The sequence below is a fragment of the Colletes gigas genome, unplaced genomic scaffold (assembly GCF_013123115.1).
Source record: "Colletes gigas isolate AHSC1104 unplaced genomic scaffold, ASM1312311v1 Colletes_gigas_Sc00023, whole genome shotgun sequence".
NCBI classification, from domain to species: domain Eukaryota; kingdom Metazoa; phylum Arthropoda; class Insecta; order Hymenoptera; family Colletidae; genus Colletes; species Colletes gigas.
In genome coordinates this window covers 3,496,598-3,516,158 of record NW_025106652.1, presented here as the reverse complement: position 1 = coordinate 3,516,158, position 19,561 = coordinate 3,496,598, and the positions used below count along the sequence as shown (strand labels likewise).

The window sequence follows — 19,561 nt, the reverse complement described above, 5'->3', positions numbered from 1 at the left end:
CTCTATGTTTCCAGCGCTTTCCAACTGTCCCAACGAAACGTTTCTAAGGCTAACAAGTGGGGGATACGAATGGGACGAACGCCTTTCGATCATATAAAACGATACAATTTGGAAGATCGTACATATCAATAAAAGGAATTGAAATGTCCTATACGTTTTCGCGTCAAATCGGATTTCATATCGTTAAAATATCTTAATATGAAAATATTTACACTTGTATAAATTCGTTCTCCAAGTATTTTCAAAATTAATATCAATAAAAGGAATTGAAATGCCCTATACGTTTTCGCATCAAATCGGATTTCATATCGTTAAAATATCCCAATATGAAAATATTTACACTCGTATAAATTCGTTCTCCAAGTATTTTCAAAATTAATTTGAAAAACAAAAACTTGTACGAAAAAAATTTTATTACTTTTTCCGATATGAATCGTCTTTTCTCGGATTGTGCAACGTATTAATGAAGCAAACGCGCGTTTGGACGCCCTTTATAAAATGAAATGTCAAGTACCAAGTACGTATGGAGTATCATAAATTATGAATCGAGGGTTTTATGAATGCATAAAGCGACGAAAGGTCGCCAAGTTAGAAAATATAATCCTCGATTGTAATTCGTTCTCCGTTAAAATTGTACGTCCAAAGCTGCCATTCGGAAATAAAAATCATCCCTCAGTTCAGTGCAACCTAAGACTAATTCGTATGCAGTGTGTCTCACCGACTGGCGTAAGCTCATCCACGGTTACGTGATAAGGCGCGTCGACAAATTGCGGAGCATGATCGTTTATGTCCTCCACGTAGACCGTCACTGACAGGTGCGACGTCACCTAAAAGTATAAATGGAAATATTCACTTATGGGAGAACATTTCGTGTCACAGACAAATATATCGATACTTCGTTCGATACTAAATCATGATTTGTAAGAGAAGTACTATAATATTTAAACTTTTGAAAATACTTAATGTAACAACTACTCTATCGAAGTATCAAATATTTCTAATTTTTACAGAATATTTCAAAGATATTCTACATAAGTGGACAAATTTTACTTTTCTAGTCTATTTCCAGCAATTAACAATTCAGACACGAAGACTTAAACGTAATTTGGCTATTCTTGATTTTCGTTTTATTAAGTTAAGCACCTTGTATAGGCAAAAACGAGAAGATTGAGAGTAAATAAGTTCCGCAATAAAAGGGGAAAATCTGCAATTTTCATTATTTTTTCAGCGCACTGCTTCCTGTAATATGTACCAAATGATCTCACTTCCTCATCGTAAACTCACGCGATGTCTATCGTGAGCGTGATCGTAAAATCCTGTCGTTAAATAGAGATTAACACATGAAATATAATATGTATTTACGTGCCTATTTTTGGCAACGAACTCTCAAATATTCTACATTACGATTGGCGCCCTATAACGTTAGCATATTGCTGCGTTTACATGGCTGTTACCAAACAACTTTCGCGACTCGTCGCATACTGTGTAACGCGGTGTAACACCGTGGAAGTTTGATACCTTGAAAAACTGTCGTAAGTCGCCGGCAGGTTGTTCCTGCGTCCAGAGAAATAAATAAAAAGTATGAGAAAGAGTTGGAGGACGGAAACTTATATGTGTATAAAGAACAGAAAAAGTAGAAAATTCATCGGTGTAGGAGTTTGTAGTTTCTTAGAATTTATGCTAGGAACCTGTGACAATCTGACAAAGAAGTAGGTGAAATTTGATCGCGCTCTCATCATCGATCGTCTTTGTTCCCGCGAAGGACGAGACTGAGAAACAACGCGATACGAGCGGTTTTGGAAAGTAGTGGGAATAACTCTATGACAACCTGAAGGACGGAACTATAATTATAGGACGGAACGGTTATATTTGAATAACCGTTCAAATATATACAGGGTGTTCGGCAACCTCTGGGAGAAATTTTAATGGAAGATTATAGAGGCCAAAATAAGACGAAAATCAAGGATACTAATTTATTGATTAAGGCTTCATTAAAAAGTTATAGAAACATTTCCAGCCACACAGTATATTTTCGGTAAAGAATATTTTTTCTCGAAAGTACGTAGGATTTTGGGAGTATGTGTTTTCATAAAAAATGATTGCAATTGACCCCCACAATCAAAAATAATTTTTTTAGAACGATTTAAAATTGTTTAATTTCGCCGAAAAATTTCAGCACCTACTCGAATTTTTTTCGCGAAAGTGCGTAGGATTTCGAAGTCTACTCATAAAAAATTATTGTAATTGACCCCCGCAACCGAAAATAATTTTTCCAGAATGATTTGAAATTTTTTAGTTTAATTTTTTAAGAACTTTTGAACATAGCCTTAATCAGCAAATTGATATTCTTGATTTTCATTTTATTTTGGCCTCTAGAATTTCCCATTAAAATTTTTCCCAGGGCTGGCCGAACACTCTGTATATACATACATAATATAATATACTTTTATGATGGAATTAAATTTATACAAAAAGTGTAATTTATTAAAATTCCTACTCTTTGTATAAAACAAGCATAAAATTTGTTATTGCAATAAGACAGTGACGGAAAAAAACTAGAATACGAAACAGAACGATAAACGATAAGAAGAATCGTTTCAGAGTAGATTTTTACGGTGTCTATTCGAGATATTCTGTTTGCATAGTACTGCGAACTTCGTTGATTTTAATATTCTTTTCCTCCGCTTTCTGTGTAACTCATTCGTATTTCCTCGGAATTCTCTGTTTCTCTCTTCAATATTTAATATCTGCGACGAGACGGGACACATAACAGTATCACTCGAGATTTATTTACCGAGATTGTATTAACGCATGACGACGTACCATCTGATCGTCGCGACCGAAAAAAATCCTGAGCTGCGTAACAGCGGGACTCTGTCTACATACTGCCGGTTTTATTGCATAGTTGTGCAAAACAGCGGTTCCCCGACCAAAAGTCTTCGAGGAGTTGTTGACTGATTATATTCATGACGCGACTCGAATTCCTTTACCCAGACAGAGAAATTATATTCGAATTTCGAACTGTTTCTAATGCAAACAGGTCGTTCCATTTATTTTTAACGATTAAATATCTTTGTTGCGTTCGAGGATACGATGTCTAAAAATTGTTGATATTATGCTTATAAGAGCACACCATCAATTTATTTATTTTCAATACAGAGTAAATCGAAACATCAATTTATCAAAATAATACGAAATAGTTAAATAAATAGAAGCATTAATTTTCTTTATTAGAATAAATTTAGAACTTGAAAATCAGCACTTGCATCGTAATATAAACGATAAAAATAGGACATCTGCCATTGCGTATTCGAATTATTAAATCAATAAATGAAGCACTTGCATACGTCGTTCAGTATGATTTCGTGCAGTAGAACAAGGCGTAAAGCGTAACAGAAATGTGCCACAATTATATAACTGTACATTACGACTGATGAGCTTCATTACAGATTCATAGTTGCTTATTACTATCATCAGAGCAACTGTACCTAAGTACTTTGACGGTAGCTTGTGATTTTTATTTTTTTGTTAAGTAACTACACTTCTCTCATCATTCCATTGCATAAATCAGGTTATTTCGAAACTCTTCGCGTATTTCGTTATATGAATCTTCGACCCAACGAATAGCGAAACGCTATACCGATCTAATGTATTTAATTTGTAAATACGCATAAAAAGTAACGTTTAAAATCTACTTTAGGGATTCTCCAAGGGTTTTCTTCCGTCGAGAGGGTCAGAGGGAAAGTGAAGTTTGAGAAACACTGCTGCAGATGATTAATAGCTTCCGTAGTCTACACATTTCTCGCAAACAGGATTTACTCGGACAAGAAAACCGCAAGGGCTCACGAAACAACGTGATACTGTTTCACTGAAAACATGCCACTGCATCTGCTACGTCGAACTAGGTGGATCAAAGCCTTCGATTCTTCTGTTTCGTCGTTGGTATTAACTTCTGAGTACAAGTAAACGCGAAGGGAAAATTTCGTTGAGAAGCAGTTTCGTTTTTCCGCGCGAAATTAACGTTCGTAACGCGCTCGAGGATAATTAAATCGACGAATAAAAATTGTAATCGGTATTGTAACGGTTTCGTTGATCCACGGCATTCCTACGAAATAGTTGCATAAACGCTGATTAGCGCGTTACAGAACTGCGAAACCGGTAGCGTGGGCACGCTGGTTCGATTGAGACCGGTACCTGCACGCTCCAGTTATTCCGACGGGTATGGAAAAAGAACTAGACTTCTAGAGAAAAGGTGGGAATACGTTCAGAAACTATTGCCCCCAGGGACAGAAGAAAATTATTAACATATGTATCCGATTAGTTATGAAATGACAAGAATTTTTTTTACTATTATCCATTCTGTTTTAAGGCAACGGGTATAAAATGAAATGTATTCGCTGAAACTTTTACTCGATATATTTTAAATAAACAGGAAACTTATGTTCTTTTTAGGAGTGAATAAAAATTTCAGTAAAATAGAAACCTCTACCTTACTTCGACAAAGTGGAAATTAGAAGTAACGTGCCCACCTCAAGAAATAATCCATGAAAAGAAAGAACAAAGTGGATATTTTAATAATAGCATAAATTGTCTGGAATTAGTGCAAAAAGGGATTAAATTTCTATTACAATTTCATACAAGTTGTTTTCCTCGAAAGTTAAGCAACCAATCAAAGAAATATTTTCTATATCTTTTATTTTTCTTTTTTATAAGGTCTGCTTATCGATTCTAGTAAGATTTAACATAAACTTAGTTTTTCCAGACGATCTAATTATATATGATCGTGTCTAACGCGGAAACACACGTAGAACGAGACATTTAAATAACCTCAGAACCGTTACGACACCCATCGAGAATATTAGCTCCATACTGGCTAGCGGAAACTAAGGAAAACAGCTGGCGACGATGTTGTAGAATTTTCCCAACACTACCTCAGAACGTATTTGTGATTAAGACTCGCAACCAAGAATTGTAACACCGCTCTTCTGCCTGTTCGAACGAATAAAAGTGCATGTTACGATCGATTTAGCGCCAGGTATTTTGTACGATTTACCAAAGAATCGCCGCCATCGTTGTAATCACAGACCACGCGGAACTTGAGGAGATTTCTGGGCGACTCGGCGTCCACCAGGTCCTCCAGGGACTGCGCCAGCACCAGCGAAACGTGAGTTCTATTCGTCTGTTTGTACGCGAAGAAACGGGCGTCTTCGTCCTGCAACAGTTACAACTCGGTTATGTCACGACGTATGCTCGTTTAACGGTAAACACGCTGCTTGTGGATAATTGTTTCGTTTTGTGGTTCATTAATCCTCGTACAACGGTAAACACAACGCTGCAAACGTAATCATTTTGATCGCAATTTAAGTCTCGTTTTATGCTCGATTCAACTATTCGCGTTCTGCGTGCCTAAATATAGACAAGTCTCCTCGATAATTTATGAAAATTATACTGCGATCCCACTACACGGTAAAAAATTCGAAGATAAAATTCTTGCATTTGTCGAAATGATTTGGTGAGGTTTTTTCAATAGAAAAAAAAGGACTTCATGACTCTATTCAAATTACTTGTAAAAAATGGGAGTAAATTTTTCCTCATTATTGAAATTGATTTTTCCTTCGACACGACTGTAGACACGAGCAGTTACCTTATCCACTGGCATAATCGAAAGATGATTTCTCGGATGTGCCTCCAATGATAGGACTTCCGTTCCCTTTGCCAAGTTCTCCGGTACTCTCACGAACTTTAGATATTCCCCCACTGGATAAAACTGACATCCTATGGTCAAACAATAAAATAGAAAAAACAATGAATTTATTTGTAAACTTATTATTACGAACGCATTCTAATCTAAACAATTTTCTTATGCTTCTTATTCGATATTGAGATTATATTTCCTAGAGTCATTTCATTGATCTTTAGACAAATAGAGATATTGCAACATTTTTTACAACGTAAACAAAAACGTAATCGTTGCTCCTCGTGACTTCAACTCGAACTCAAGAAGATAATTAAGTAATTTCCTCTATCTGCAATCAAATTGTACCAGTTTCCCCGTCGTCAATGTCTAATAACATAATTGTTTCATTTATCGTTCGTTCAGCCGTTACCGTTTCTTGCCAACAAACCAGATTTTCATGTAGAAAAGGTTAATCGTGGCATGCAAACGTACACTGTTTATATCTATAGACCCACACACGCTATAAAAACACGTTTCACACAAAAACTCGGAGAAATATGGAGTTCGCTTTCAAGTGAAAGGACTCTTGGGAAAATTTGCATAATAGTAGGTTTAATTTGGCTATCGAATTTTATACTGGTTCAAACTCGTTGAACGTGACGAAAAACACGTTTCGAACACGACACGCTGAAATTTAAACCATTAAATTTATTAATCTCGTGAAACGTTACGTGGAAAGAAATTTTTGTCGATACTTAAAAAATTCGTTAGCAAAGAATAACTCGAATCTCACGATTCTGTCACGTTAATCGAAGCCTGGTCGATACATGATTATTAAAACATCTTCGATCCTCTTTATTATATTGTATACTGAAAAAAATAAACTAGCATAAAATACATGAAAATATTTATTTAAAACGTAGAGTGTTGACAATGTAAATTGATGAAGCAATTTTGTAAACTTTTCATATTTTTCTGAGAAATATTTGCGGTCATCAATTATTATCTCAATACCTGAAACATGTATTTTTAATAGGATACAGTAAAAAAGCACGCTTTATTCGCATAAATATCGAAGGATGCTCAGTGCATGAGTTTCTCTCGATAATAGAACGATCAATTAAATAAATTTTCGGCTCTGTTCGTTCGTTCCGATCACTTGATTCGGTTCCACTTTCATTATCAGCGTTACGAAATTCACTTCGGACACAGTCGACTTAATCGCACCCTGCAATTAAGTAGCACGCGTCGACCAGGCGCGCGCATATTTCATTCGAAACGTCGATAACTGTCGGGCCACGAGCGAAAACGAGTTGGCAACATTTTTACCAGACGCGGCGTAAAAAGTATCGTTTCGTTTCGATAACGCGATTTTTACCCCTTCTAATATTTCCCGGCGATTGGAGCGGTTCAACGTGCCGTAACGCGAGGCAACGTAATCGAGTATATTTTTTCCCCCGCGTCGTTCAGGAAGCGTTCGAAAAGGTCGACAGTTATCCGCCGCGAAACGCATCCACCGTTGGTCTCGCGCAATTTTGCGCCAAGAAACCTGGCAATTTGTAACGTCGTAAAGTGTCCCGTGAAATACGAAAATCGCCAACCGGCAATCTTCACGACTCTAGCGGGACAAAAAGTTGAAAAGTTGTTCGCTCGGTCAGTGTCTTCGGTCCTTGGGAGCTCCTAATTCGGAAGACGGTCGTTAGAAATGTCAAATATCTGAGAGGAAAGTTGAGGTGTCCGTTCATTATATCAGAACTGGAGACTTTCTCGAGAGAGAATCTACTCATCAAGGTACTGTGCAACGATGGAAGTTGGATTGGTCAAAACCAGGAAAATGGATCTACGAGAAGTAGATTATACTGTAAATAATCAGACTCGTAAGAACGCAAATTTAGGAGATTTGAATAACGTCGGATTCGAGATTACGCGACTGTTATTTATTGATAAACGTAACCGAGATAACACAAAGTAACCCAGAGACGAAACGAAGAGTCACTCGAGAAAAATGGTACCGCGAGACAGTAAAAAGGATAACATAAAGAGTCACTCAAGATGGATGAAACAAACTCTTTCGATCGACCAAACCTAGACTGAACTTCCATTGTCGGAACTAATAGGGAGACGAAATTGTTCGATTGAGGAAACTTTTTGATAATCTTTCTGTTCTGGGGTTCATAATTTCGCGGAGATAAGAGGCCTGAAATACGCACACATGTTATTCAAACGGACTCTATGAGTGAAATAAATGCCGTATATAATCTAAAATCATTATCAACGCACAAGAAACTTAGAACTCGTCAAGAATAATAAAGATATAACCTGGGTATCTTCCCATCAAGGCATAACGGGTAATGAAACAGCTGACTCTACTGCAAAAGGAGCGGCAAATATTAAAGTTCAATGATCTACTGCTATGATCTTCGAATAACCTTGACTTCAGAAAAAAGGTGCATGAAGTGTAGTTCGTTTTCTCGCAAGCACAGCTCCACTCACCTAAGCATATTTGTATTAGTCATACCTACAATACTGTCACTACGTAAGAAAGGACGTAAGAGATGACATAAGAAAAAATATTAACATAACTTGTCCGCGTGCGTTCATTCGTACTGTTCCTAGAGACTGGATTGCTGGAACAAAATATTGCAACATTATGTAACTTACCACGTAAAATGTGTAAATTTATTAAAATAAATAATTTCCCAAGTTTAACCAGTCGATCGAAGCTAAATTTTTGAGGTCAAGGTTATCTCGAAAATCATACTATCGCAAGTCGTTGAAAACAATTATTTAAAAAATTTGTTATGTCACAATTTGTGGATTCCTCGTGGATTCAAACGATAAAAGTTCCATTAAGACCAATTTATCATTGGACTTTCTTATTTCAAAATATATAAGGGCTATTATGTTCTATGCTCGAGGGTGTGGCAAACCGAAGGACCATCCGGGGCGGTTCAAACTCTAGCTATGCTACTGCATATTTTCAATGGAAATTCTATGCAGATGATCCCTTCTTGCGCCCATGTGTCTCGTGATCTAGAGGGATCCGACGATCCAACCCCTCTACATCGTGATCTTTGAATCATAATCTCTCGAACAAAGACGCGACATGACAGTCTGGTTCTTGTTCCACCAATGAAAGTCGTTCGGTGTATGACATTTCGTGCGCCACACTGTAGATTCGTTGAATCTAGTTCGCGGGGCAAGCCCGGCTAATTAGCTCGCGCGAGCTGGACGAGAGCGTAAAACATTATTTCCGACTGCGAAAGGGAAAAGATCGAGGGGCGATATGGAAACACGTAAGTAACCCGGCAGCGGAGGATGTTTGTGTCTCACCGCGGCCAGATGGTATCTCAATTTATTCAGGGCCGCGCGATCATCGCGTCGATCCGATCTTGGGACCCTGCAACGCGTCGCGGAATTGCTCACGGTTGCTTCAGACCGATTCGATGATCGCTGACCTGAGAACTCACCGAGAACTCACCTGCGTGCTGCGGACGAAAAACAGCCGGGATTAGGAAATTTTTTAGCGAATAATTTCTCGTTTCAGGTTCCGGATTATCAGCGTGAAGCAAGGACCAAGAGTAACGATTGTCCTAAAATTTTGTAGAATAAATATCATTAAGAAAAGTTTCTTAAAAAAATATAAACCTCTAAACCTTTTGGTCACGTTACAACTATTGTATCGTAATGTGGTCGAGCACCCTCGACAGGGGGTCCTCTTCGAACAATCTAGCACAAACACACTCTAAATCTTTGAAACCGGACACCAAATGTAAATCTAAACTGCAGGAAAGTTCGTATACAAAGTACCTCATTAACTTTGTTACAAAGCCATATCTGTGTTACTTTTAACGATACAAGGGAGCCTAGGAGCCTAAAAGGAACAAATTGTGTGGTCAAAACGTTTCTTTAAACGAAACTACATATTTTTATTATCCTGATGTAACGACTAAGGCCAAAACAAACACTTGCTTTTGATGTCAGAGGAGAAAAATATTTGACTACAAGTATACGCTACGTTTAAAAACGAAAATCACTGTCATTACGGTGGTCCACGGTTGATCATTACCATCGACTGGCAGCAAAGGTACGCTAAACTCGGTGGAACCATTATTCCAGCAGCGTGTTTCTAAACGTGTACAGGTGTTTCCAGAATATACGTATTCTTACGGTACTTTCACCCGATCGCATGCCAATTGGAAACCGATATTAACAGTCGGACACGCATCAAAGTGCACGGTCGAACCATACGTCGATCGATTCGGCATTCTTTTCGCGTCTGGTTTTTCCAGTTACAACTATCGATCGTACGTCATAATCTAACTCCTTGTTCTTACGGTAACGGTGTCTTTAAAGGTACATGCACTGACCGCAACGCAATGTGTTATTGCGCTATTCTTGAGAAACTCGTACAAACGGTTCGATTAAAAAGCTTCGACCAAGATACCGAATTCGATTAACGATTTGACACGTTTCTGGACCAGATTTCACGCTTTGATTATTCGTTGACAACGAATTGCACGGTTTTCGAGAAAAAAATTACGGGCACGAGGCTTTTAACGAAAGGCAGAAATTAGTAGATACGGTACATGCGAAAGGTAGTCGAACTCCATTTTGTTTTCAGATTACACATTAATTGCCACGTAATGCATGCAACTCGATAAGTTAAACGAGGTATTTTGATTCGTAAAACAGGCAGCGTGAATGTTGTTCGGTGATAGGAGAAACGACTCGTTAATATTGCATAATATATTCTTGATTTAACGACCGAATGTTGTCTCTTTTCAGGAAAATGTGACATAACAGGGATACATTACCCCAATGACCTATAAAAATAGGTAGATTCTACATTTTTTTTTCTAAATTAACTATGGTGTAGAATTTGAAGAAGTTCTCAAAACCTCAAGTTGAATCAATAAATGTCACTGAAATGTATAGTTCGTCCAAGCAAGAGTTAGATCTAAGGTGGACCACTTTTAATGATATAGGTGGATACATAAACTTTAATTAGATCTGAGACGAGCAAATAGGGCAGTTACGAGTCAGAACACGTGTTCCAGCTTACGTGCCATCGGCGAGTCACAGAAACGAGTCAATTAATGTCACAATTAGAAATGGGGAGCGACCGCAAGACTAGGACTGGCATAGCGTTCGAGTACGGAATAGGTAAATGGCGGGGGACGAAACGCAGCATGCACCGCGCCAACTGATTTGCGCATGCGCATTACGAACCTCGTTTTCGCTGAGCCGAACAATATCTCTACCAGACCCGGCTTTTTTGTCTATACAAAATTGGATTGGGATTGGAATACATATATTCAGACCATTCATAGTACGAACAAGTATGATAATGGGTTGTAATTCTCACGTACCCACATCGATCGTTGCTTCTCGGACTGATGCTACCTCCGCAGACAGTGTGCAAGTTGACACATATAAACCACAATTCACGCGATAAGTATTAACTCTAGCTCTAGACTATCACTGCCACCGCGATAATCCAACCTCATGGGTTGGTTCAGGGGACTTGAACAAAGCTACTGATGATCCTTGAGCTTGAGAATACTCAACCCTGTCAACTAATTTGCAAACACCTGTGGCCCTGCTTAAGAATGTATACTAGTCTAGAACCTTTAAAAAGTCGATTCTTTCAAGTTTATATTAACTACAGTGAACTATAGTGAACAAACGGTTGCTCAAATTCCAGCATAATCCTTAATACAGTAAAATTTCAATTATCCGGCATATTTGCGACTGGGAGAATGCCGGAAAATCAAATATGCCGGATAATTGGACTAAAGCTACATATGAAGTGATAAAAACAAGCAATAGAATCACAGATAAGATATACGATTAAACCTTACATGCAATGTAATTTTTCGGTCCATTCTATTGGGGCTCTAGTGCCACATTACAATTTTCGTGTTCCTCACAACATTACCAACAGGTTGTAAAAATGAACACAAGAGGAAGTGAGATAGAAAATGAAATTACAAACACATTTCTGGCCAGACATTATATTTTCGGTAAAGAATTTTTTTCTCGAAAGTGCGCAGGATTTCGGGGATATGTGTAATCACCGAAAATAATTGTAATTGACCCCCATAATCAAAACTAATTTTTTTCACCGAAAAATTTCAGCACCTACCCCCTGTCGACTTTTCTCAAAAATTTGTTTTTAATTTTTAATAAATACAATCATGGGTAATGTGGTAATGCAATTTATTAATAAAAGATAAAATATATAAAATTCCTTCGCTTTATTCGTCAACTGTTTAGTATCGACGTCACTGTTGGATGCATGCGGGTGCGACTTCTTTGTTTATGTAAAATATTCGGATTATTTGGATAATCGGAACTCTACTGTAATAAGTTTGGTGTGTCGAGCATTACTAATCACCAATCAACGTATTAATGATGGTTGTAAAATTATTTATGATATTTCTGTCAAGGTAAACGTCTTCTTCAGTTCATGTTAAGCAAGTCTAATTGAAGATTTCGCCATTATGACCTTTCGATTCAGGAATTTCTTACTAAGATAAATATTTCTATGCTACCCCATCCTGTCTACTTCTCAGATCTCAGCCCTCGTGGCTTTTTCCTATTCCCAAGAAACAAAATGACACTGAATAGGTGAAGATTCGTCTATGTAAATGCAATTAAAACGAACGTGACGAAGCTCCCGCTAAAAGGCTTCCAACATCCCACATGAACAAACCCTTAGCCTAATCAGGGATTTATAAAAAGACACCGTATCAACTCAGGTCGTGGAAGGAGTGTAGAACGAATCGAGCAGACTCTTGTACTTTGATGAATCGAGGGAAAAATTTTATCATGACTGCCACGTAATATATGATTAAGAAAAACATAGCGAACAATTTTCTATAAACGTTTAATAAAACCAGTTATCTATAAACAATTTTATTAGAACTAAATACGTAACATTGATAAATAGCAATTTCATACGTCCAAAATCATTAAAAAAATTACTGAACATTTTTGTGTCTGTCAGGATTTAATCATAATACAAAATTTCAAGAAACTTTGTCCTCGAATGGCTTCGAAGGGACACAATGAATATTACTAAAAAATTTCATGTTATTAATTCCCATATTGCAGGTATTTAAGTTATTTCATTGCAAGCAATTCACGAAAGGCGTACGGTCGACAAAGTGTTACGCGACATCCCTTGTTAGTACATTTTTATCGTCCTTCGTACTTATGGCAGCAGTTCGTGTCGAAACCTCGCGGTGACTGAATTACGTTTGTTAGTGGAAGCAATCGACACTCGATTCTTTTCATCGATCATCCGGATAAAACACCGACGGCGCATAATCCGCCGGAAATTCCGCCCGTAGGAACTGTCAAACCGCTTGGAAGCGCGCTTTCAAGGATCGTGAATAGACAGAAGAAAGGCTGTGGTCGTTTTAAAAGAAATCCCCTCGCAAATCTCGTCCTTCTCTCTGTTCCACTGCCTCTTTTTCACCCTCCACCCCCCATCTGTTTCACTTTTCCTCTCGCAGCCTTGTTCTCGCACTTCCCATTCTACCCTGTCTCTCTTTTTCTCCAACTCTGGCTGTTTTTGTTCTCTCGAGTCGATTCGAAGAGAATTACTTTCCAGAGACGACCGAGAGAAACGTCGAAGACGAATCTTCAGCGGGACACGTTATACGTCGGCTGCGACAATAGATACAAGGCATACAAAGTACACAGGGTGAACCACGTAAACTTGTCATATTATTTTTATTCCTAGTTTACCGATCAATATTTTTCACCGTGGATGACAAGATTCAATGTTTCTCTATTTTTTTCTTTCCCTGACCGTGAGGACAATTTAACTATCTAAGTGCAGAGTGTCCCACAAAACTGGGTCAAACCATAGCGTTAAAGCAATAGAAAATAGAAAAAAATTTGATTTATAACCTTCCAAATCCTGACATATTTCTTTCTTGTTTTAAAACAAATTGGTCTGGCTTAGTTTAACATAGTGTTTGTCATTTCACATACAAAGTAGGGGATCGTTGAATTATGTATTATTATACTGTTATAGTGACTATTCACAATTTAAAATTTGATGTACAAAACCTTTTTTAAACTTTCTATAGTAGTCTATATGATTGGCTGCTCCGATTAGTTATAAAAATATATATAGTTTCGTTTAAAAAAATAGAGGTGACCTAGAAATCATTGAAAATCCTCCACTTATGAAAAAACACATGTGCCACGTGATGCAACACTCGAAACCATTCTATTTTTTCCCCTAATATAATTTTCTTCTATCTTCTACAGTTTGAACTCTATTATATATTTAGTTAAATTCGTTCTCATAACAAAAAAAAAAGAAATAAAACATAATTAATTTTGTCAAGAATTTACAGCAAGTTAGGATAGACACCATTTAAAAAAAAAACAAAACTTTTGTAATATTTCTTACAACTGTGATAAATTATGAATCTGACACAATGGAACTTAAAAATTCTACTCTCAAGTTCATTAGTCCTGAAGCAGGAAAAGAAAAACCAATCATCGTGAAACAGTCTCCTTCGACCTCTTCAGCAATCTAGGACGAAATGTCATTTTTGGAAAACAAAATATTTCCCGAACTTTCGAAGTCTGGGTTAGGTCAAGGTCCTGACTTGATAACACAATGTCTACCAGGATTGATTTTTCTTTCGACCTGCAACATCATAGAACCAGACTTGGGGGAAAAAGATCAATCATTTCAAACTATCTCCTCGAAATAATCGCGAGATTTCCTTTTCTAATCCCAACGTCAAAACAGCTTCTGCGTTGCTCGCGTTTCCGAAACACCCAGTGTGTACAACGAAACGATTACATAACGAAACGGTTCGACTACGCGCCACAGGCCGCGGCTGCTGCATGTGTTGTGTATCATTTACACAAGTAAGCTCGTTCCCCAAAGCTTCGACGGAAGTGGGACAAGGTCGACCGGCTTTTTGCACGTTTCCGCACTTCCATCGGTTCGACGGAGCTATGGCGCGGACACAAGCATATCGCTGGACGTACATCGATGACCATAAGTCCGAAACACCCTGTGTCGTTCACGTGCAGGCATATTCCAAACAAACAGCTGCGATTACGGTAATTGTAAACCGACCAGACGTTTAAGCAGTAGGCTCGAACACATTCTATTCGAAGCGAAATAACTTGTAACAATTTTAAGTAACGAATTGTTTCCAATACTTTATTACTTCCGTTTGTTATCCCACTCGTTATTAAGAGATTTGAATGATAATTATTCCAAGAAGTATATCATGGACGAAAAAAAATTCTTATTCTGGAAACAAAACAGTGTTCGAAAATTCTGACGTCTATAATGGAAGTTTCATGGAACGATTCGTCTTCGGTGCACTGCAAACTGGTCTCAACACTATATACAACAGTGTATGCGCGTTTAAGTAGCTTCGTCGATTTATGCGACAGTGCATTGCCGACTGCATTCCAGTCCTTCTTGCCTTCCTCCCTTCTTGAATGTCCTCGTTAATTCGGGCATGAAAAAGGATCCTCGAGATTCCCGAGCGACGGAGCTAACTACACTTTACGCCCGTGACCAAAGATCCTCCACTGCTTCGATATATCGAAATGTAAAGTCATAGTGTATTCTGAAGATTTTAGTCGCCTTTCTTGTCAAAGATATATCGAGTAAAAGAAACCGATCACTTTGTAGTTTTCAACTTAAAATTCATATTTTTATTTTCTCAGAATAATTTTGCCAATTAAGTATTCATAAGAGTATTGAAATTCTCGTTATTTCTATAATGTTACAAATTCACGCGAGGCGTGTAGATTTTTGTAACTGACTGTATGCGTTCATGGCGTGAAAACAATTAGAACCAGCGATGTGAAGAGCAGGAAAAAACGAACATTAAGAAAGTAAGAAACTTTTACTTTTGAAGAGCTGTCAACGGGATTACTTACAATTATAAACAAAACAAATAGACGTGTCACTGAACTTTGCACAAAAATTTAAGTGGACCTAAAATTGGAATAACAGTATTTATATATACGAAATATGCAACTGGGAAAATAAATTCGAGGCTCATGAATTAAAATTAACGAACATTTAATAGCGTTAGCAAATAACGATCGTTATATTTTCAATTTTATTGCACAATTTTTTAACAAAGCAACTTTAATTTTCAACTGTTTTAATATTTTTCTAACATCTAAAAATTCTTTTTTCCTAGTCTAAGATCACCAAGATATTCGCGCCAAGCCTAACGAGACACCGAATTAATTAATCCATTTGCGCTCGAACGAGCGAGAAAAGATTCATTAACGACGAACAAATTACGGTTTGAATACGAACGAGGCCTCGATCTCACGATCTAAAATGGTAACGATGGGAATCAACGGTCCATCTTTACAAGGAACAGTGTTTCTTAAAGTGTCGTGCGCGATAGTAGGTCAGGAATAGATTTATCTAAATCTATATACAGTGTCCTCCGTAATACGCGCGCCCTAAAACTTGACCCTAAAAATTAAACGAAGAAAACTATTGAGAGAAAACTATTCGACACATCGATTGAAAATTTTACAATTTACATATTTATTTGCAAGCCACGGGAATTTTGTAAAGTATACATAATTAATTTATTGCATCAACTAAAAAATATACGTGTCGATATAATAAATAAATAAAGACTAATTGTCAGTTTTGATTCAAAACTCGAATTCATAAAAAAAATTGAAATAGAATACGCGGTTCTTTAGCTCATTTAATTAATTTTAAATTCAAAATCCATCAGCGAAATGGTATATATTACGGAACACCCTGCATATTTACTCTGTAGCTTTACAAGTAGCAAAAATGCAATGTGAAGTATGCATTATTTTCATTATTTTTCCTCTCATTATGAGCGGCGTAAAAACTCAGCGAGTTACTTTTTCATCGGTACACAAGAACAATTTGGTTTTTTCTTCCGTTTTAATAAGTCGCAGTTGGAAAAAGTTTCAGACGAAAACTGAACTTCATTGCTTCTTTTTTCAACTCCGACTGTAGAATTCGACGCGAATACACTTTACCCCCGTATCGTTTGTAATAACGACGATATTTAACGAAATTTTTTCCACGAAGCACTTTGGAGGATTACAATGTTTACCTTGACATGAATTTTAATTTCTCTATTACTGTATTGACTATATGATTTTCTTTTTAATTAGGAAATTTAGTTCGGATATGTCATGTTTAAAAAAAGTTTAAACAAACTTCGAAATTTTGATCAATAATGTTATTTGAAAGGAAAGAAATTATTCATTCGTTTAGCAATTGTTCATTCGTTGGAAGAAATAGACGTTTGCACGCAGATTCATATGAAAACTTTGCAGTGGAGTATCCAAGCGTGTCAATGGAATTCGATCGCCGTGAACGAAATCACATATGTCGAAGAAATGGTACAGGAAATCCGTTGAATTAAATATCACGTGGCAGAAACGACGCAGACCGGTGTCTGCCATTTCATGCGTCCTTATTGCGGCATTAGAGTCTACAATATTTTATGCGTTTTAATACACGAAGTATGCAGAGCATTCAAATAACGTTCGTAAAGAATCTAGCAACAACAAGCATAATTTAATCGATATATTTCTTTAAGCGTTTTATGTCTAAGATTTTGGGTCAAGCAATTATATAATATAAAATACAAACTCGCATTGAAGTATACGGAATTTTCTACCACTCCATTTTGATTTTAACAAAGACTTTAACTTTATCCAAGAGCGCAAGATTCATTTATAGTCGAATTAACAAATTGCTTCTTTAAGGGTTTCCAAATTTCTCAACGCACGAGTTTCATTGATATTTTATTTTATCGTCCGTTTAATTAATTTTTAAAAGAATGTACAATGTTCGCTGTACTGAAACGAGAAAAAGCAGGAAATTCGATGTGAAAGCATCAACGAAGTATTATTCCGATACAATTAGAACTCTCCAAATATTTGCAAATGACGAGTAAAATCATTTTGCTCGATCACAGGATTAAATCCATTTCATTAAACTAAAAAGCTCGTCGAGTGTACCGTGTACCCTTCACGTGATCGACAATAAATTAGTAAACCACACTCGTCGAAACTTGTTTAATACCAAACGTTCCAATTTCAGTTGCTTTAATCAAATTTTATTGGTACGTTAAACTCATTTCGCTAAAGCGAGATGTTTGTTGGTGATTAAGCATCCTCGTGGCGATTTATTTTTACACTTTTATTAATAATAATTGGAACGGCAGCTTGCCTGTATATATACGTTTGGCATAGTAGTAATATTTACAAGCTGCATATGATATTTTCAGATAAACTCGCAACCCATTTCAGTATATAATTATCTATATTATTAATCAAATAAACTTAAAACGAGAAAACAAAAGTAGGAGACACGAGACTGTTTATAATTATTATAAAATTAATCTAATATTTTCATAATATTTAAATAATATTGTATCATGTTGGTTAAATGGATACTAGGTCGAGTCTAATAACGAGTACAGTGGAACCTCGATTATTGCATAAGATCTTCGTTCATTGTACGGTGTGAACCAGTGGAAGGGGTGTTTGCAACAAGTGAATTTGAAGATAGTAATGATATTGTGTATTTATCATTTCAGTATTTCCAAGCGATATTCGAAGCGAAATTTTAAATAATCATACGACTAAACTGCCTTTTACAAGATGTATTGTTAATTGTCCGACAAACAATGTGGTATCGACACTCAAGGTCAGTTCTAGGTCATGTTGTGATACGCGCAAGGCCGTGCTTAGGTATTTTGGCGCCCGGAGCAGCAACGACAAACAACGCTGTTTGCTCATTCGCTTTGAAGCAGACACACATACACTATACTACTACCTTCATTTGATCACTTGTGTTATATGTGCGTTTGATAAAAGAATAAGATTATTATTTTTGAGAATTTAAAAATGCATGTAATTTCACTATATTCGAGACAGCGAAGTATTGTGGAACGTACTACCTATCTAAAAATTATTGAAATTTAGAGGTTGCTGGTATTTATATAATCATCCAAACTTTTAAATGGTGGACGTACCTGTCACGCGATCGAGACTAGTAACGAGCAACAGCAACGTCGTCGCGGCCAGGATCAGCGGCGAATCCGAAAGCATCCTCCCTGATCGTGTCATGTTCAGGTCCTCTTCTTCTTCGTCCCGGGTCACGGCTTAGCCTCGCGCATGTCTGAAATTATTTACGGTGAGTGTTCGACTGACAATCGCTGAGGCCGCTGCACCGTGACATTGCATCTTCGCGGACTGAACTGGATGCAACGCGCGTCCGATACACGCGGCTAAACGCAACGCCGTGGTTCTCTTAAAAGGCGCACCAAAGCGTAACGATGAAGATTCAAACGAGCCACGGCTCACGCTGCTATGAATCGGTATCAAACAAAATACAATTATACTCCATACGTGATCATCCATTATTACGTGCAATTAAAAATTGATGGTCAATTTCTAATTACAGTGGAACCTTCTTTATCTCGATAAAGATCTACTAGCATACCCCTAGTTTGAATAAATCGAATAGATTCGAATACAGCCAGAATCGTAAAAATTTGTTATTTGTTTCACATCATTTGTACAAAATGCGTATGACTGCGTCATGTACTTAGGTTCGCGATCGGCGAGGTTAGGGGGATTCTCTGTTTACGGTACCGGTTAGACTGTAGTCGGTTAGAAAACGATGTAACCCACGTTCCAAGCGTAACAGCGCTCTCATTGAGAGGGAAGCGAGGCTACGTTCACCGTGTAATTAAGTTCAAGTTAAAGAGAAAGCACGGGGAGCATCCGCGAGTGTAATACATTCACGTCCGCGGTTAGATCGTGTAATTGTTCTCGCGGTGAAATTGCATACATTAG

The 19,561-nt window shown here is 37.3% G+C and overlaps 1 protein-coding gene across 1 annotated transcript in view; it reads right to left on the bottom strand.

Moving 5' to 3' along the window:
* LOC122401305 (cadherin-89D) overlaps nucleotides 1-18,829 on the bottom strand; it is a 44,694-nt gene extending 25,865 nt beyond the window's left edge. The window contains exons 1-4 of the mRNA XM_043403370.1: nucleotides 18,736-18,829; nucleotides 5,645-5,775; nucleotides 5,054-5,212; nucleotides 719-827 (exon numbers count right to left, since the gene is read on the bottom strand). Coding sequence (XP_043259305.1) covers nucleotides 719-827; nucleotides 5,054-5,212; nucleotides 5,645-5,775; nucleotides 18,736-18,829 — 493 coding nt within the window. The remainder of the gene's footprint in view (nucleotides 1-718; nucleotides 828-5,053; nucleotides 5,213-5,644; nucleotides 5,776-18,735) is intronic.
* Nucleotides 18,830-19,561: the final 732 nt, after the last annotated feature.